Source organism: Teleopsis dalmanni, chromosome 2, assembly GCF_002237135.1.
Source record: "Teleopsis dalmanni isolate 2A chromosome 2, ASM223713v2, whole genome shotgun sequence".
In the NCBI taxonomy this organism is placed as follows: Eukaryota; Metazoa; Arthropoda; class Insecta; order Diptera; family Diopsidae; genus Teleopsis; species Teleopsis dalmanni.
In genome coordinates this window covers 202073113-202075129 of record NC_051847.1, presented here as the reverse complement: position 1 = coordinate 202075129, position 2017 = coordinate 202073113, and the positions used below count along the sequence as shown (strand labels likewise).

At 29.0% G+C, this 2017-nt stretch overlaps 1 protein-coding gene across 1 annotated transcript; it reads left to right on the top strand.

Annotated features, from left to right (window-relative positions):
• The first annotated feature begins 356 nt into the window (after nucleotides 1–356).
• Nucleotides 357–1661, top strand: LOC119676572 (importin subunit alpha-3-like). The gene has a single exon (XM_038087813.1). The coding sequence runs from the start codon at nucleotides 357–359 to the stop codon at nucleotides 1659–1661; it is 1305 nt and encodes a 434-aa protein (XP_037943741.1).
• The last annotated feature ends 356 nt before the right edge of the window (nucleotides 1662–2017 follow it).

The following is a 2017-nucleotide window of genomic DNA, read 5'->3' as shown; positions in this document are numbered from 1 at the left end:
AATTTCCAATAAAAATAAATGACAAATACTTGTATTCTTTCATAAATATTATTGCTATTCATGTGCACTAATATAAATTAAGTCGAGTCATTTATAATTTATAAATCCTGTCCAGTTCAAGAAAATAAAATATTAACTGAGCTAAGCAAATTTTATAATTGAATGTTTCACCGAACAAAGTAATCTAGGAAATATTATTTTTGGATAAAAATAGTAACTTGCAAGTTTTCAGAAAAAAAAATTATTCTATGTTAAGATTTATATCCTTAGAAAACTAATCGTAAAATCTATTGCATTATTCATACTTTGATAATATCGGTATTACTCTACTTAAATTTACAACAGAAACAATAATAATGGCTTCATATGATAAGGACAACACAACTGAAGAAGATTATATTAGAAACCTAATAAAGGATGTCGAAAATCTGTCATTTCCACATAAACAATTAGAAGCTTTTAAATCTCTCTGTACTATAACGTCATCTTCTAATTTCAAATTAATTGAAAGTCTTGTCGCTTTGGGCGGTTTACCGGTTATATTGAGGTGTGCGAAAACGAATAAACATCCTCAAATACAAATAGAAGCTGCTTGGGCATTAAATAACATCATAATAGGATGCAAAGATCACCTTGCTGATGTGATGAAAGTGGATGCATTTCCACTTCTATGTCATTTACTCAAATCAAACTGTCTCCAGGTATGTGAACAGGCAGCCACTGCTATTGCAAATATACTTGTGACTGACAAAGAGTATTGTGCGCAAGCTGTAGATAAAGGTTTTATACGTACTCTAATTTCGATGTATTACCTGCATCTCAACTCCCCAATTATTATTCGTCGAGTTAGCTGTATTATTCGTTATATATGTCAAATCGAGTTATGCTACACCTTAGTTAAAAAGATCATGCCGGTTATAAGAACTTTGATATATCATTTGGACAAGGATATAAAACTTAATATTTTATATGGAATAACGTACCTCACAGATAATAAAGACTTTCCTTTTAAATTATTACTGAACTACGGCATACTTGAAAGCATGATTTCAGTTTTGGTTCACTCAGATATTAAAATTTTAATTGTTGCCTTGCATGGTTTAGGTAATTGTTTAAAAGATACTGAAAATTTGGTAGAAAATACTTTGGACAATAATATTCTACAACATTTAGGAGGTTTGGTAATACATGATAGCAGTTTGGTACGAAAAAGTGCACTATTTTGTGTTGGTGAACTTTTAGGAAATCCTATGAGCTACTCGCATGAGCTATCTAATATTAATGGCCAACTCATGGTAAATATTTTTATAAATTTAACTGATGAAGATGACGATGTAAACAAAGAGACAATTTATGCATTACTAAAATTATCTGCTACGGGTTCAAAGGATCATATACTAATGTTGGTACAGATGGAGAGCATTCCAATCTTAAGTGAAATTTTGGAGTATTCAAAATGTGATATTATAAAAATGATTTTGGAAATAATACTAAACTTAATTGAGCGTTCAGAGGAATACTTTGTAACAATTACTTCAATGGTCCGTAAACATATCGATTATACTACGCTGGAATATTTAATGAAACACAAAGATACTGATATTCAGAAATTCGCTAATGACATCTATACGGATCTCAATTATGAATCGCGTATTGTATAAATTGATTTAGTTTATTATGAAAATAATTGTGTTTTATGTGTTAGCATATAATGTATATTTGTATATAATTACAAATAAATATATATATATTTCTTATGCACAAGTATGATTTATGGTAAGATGTACTATTAATAAGCACACAAAAATATTATATTGGAGCAAAAAGTTTGCTATATAAACTTAAACTATACAATTTCAATATACTTTTAAGTATTAGCTGTTGGAAAAGTATCTTGGTATTAATAGCTGTCTTTCTCATTTAACATTTTCCCATTTTTTTAAGATCCTGAAATCTTTTACAAGACACCTACTACATTCTGTCAATCCATCTGGTTATCTTTCCATTTCTTTTGTCC

Coding starts and splice junctions, on each gene's coding strand:
- LOC119676572 (XM_038087813.1), top strand. CDS start 357: ATGGCTTCATATGATAAGGACAACACAACTGAAGAAGATTATATTAGA.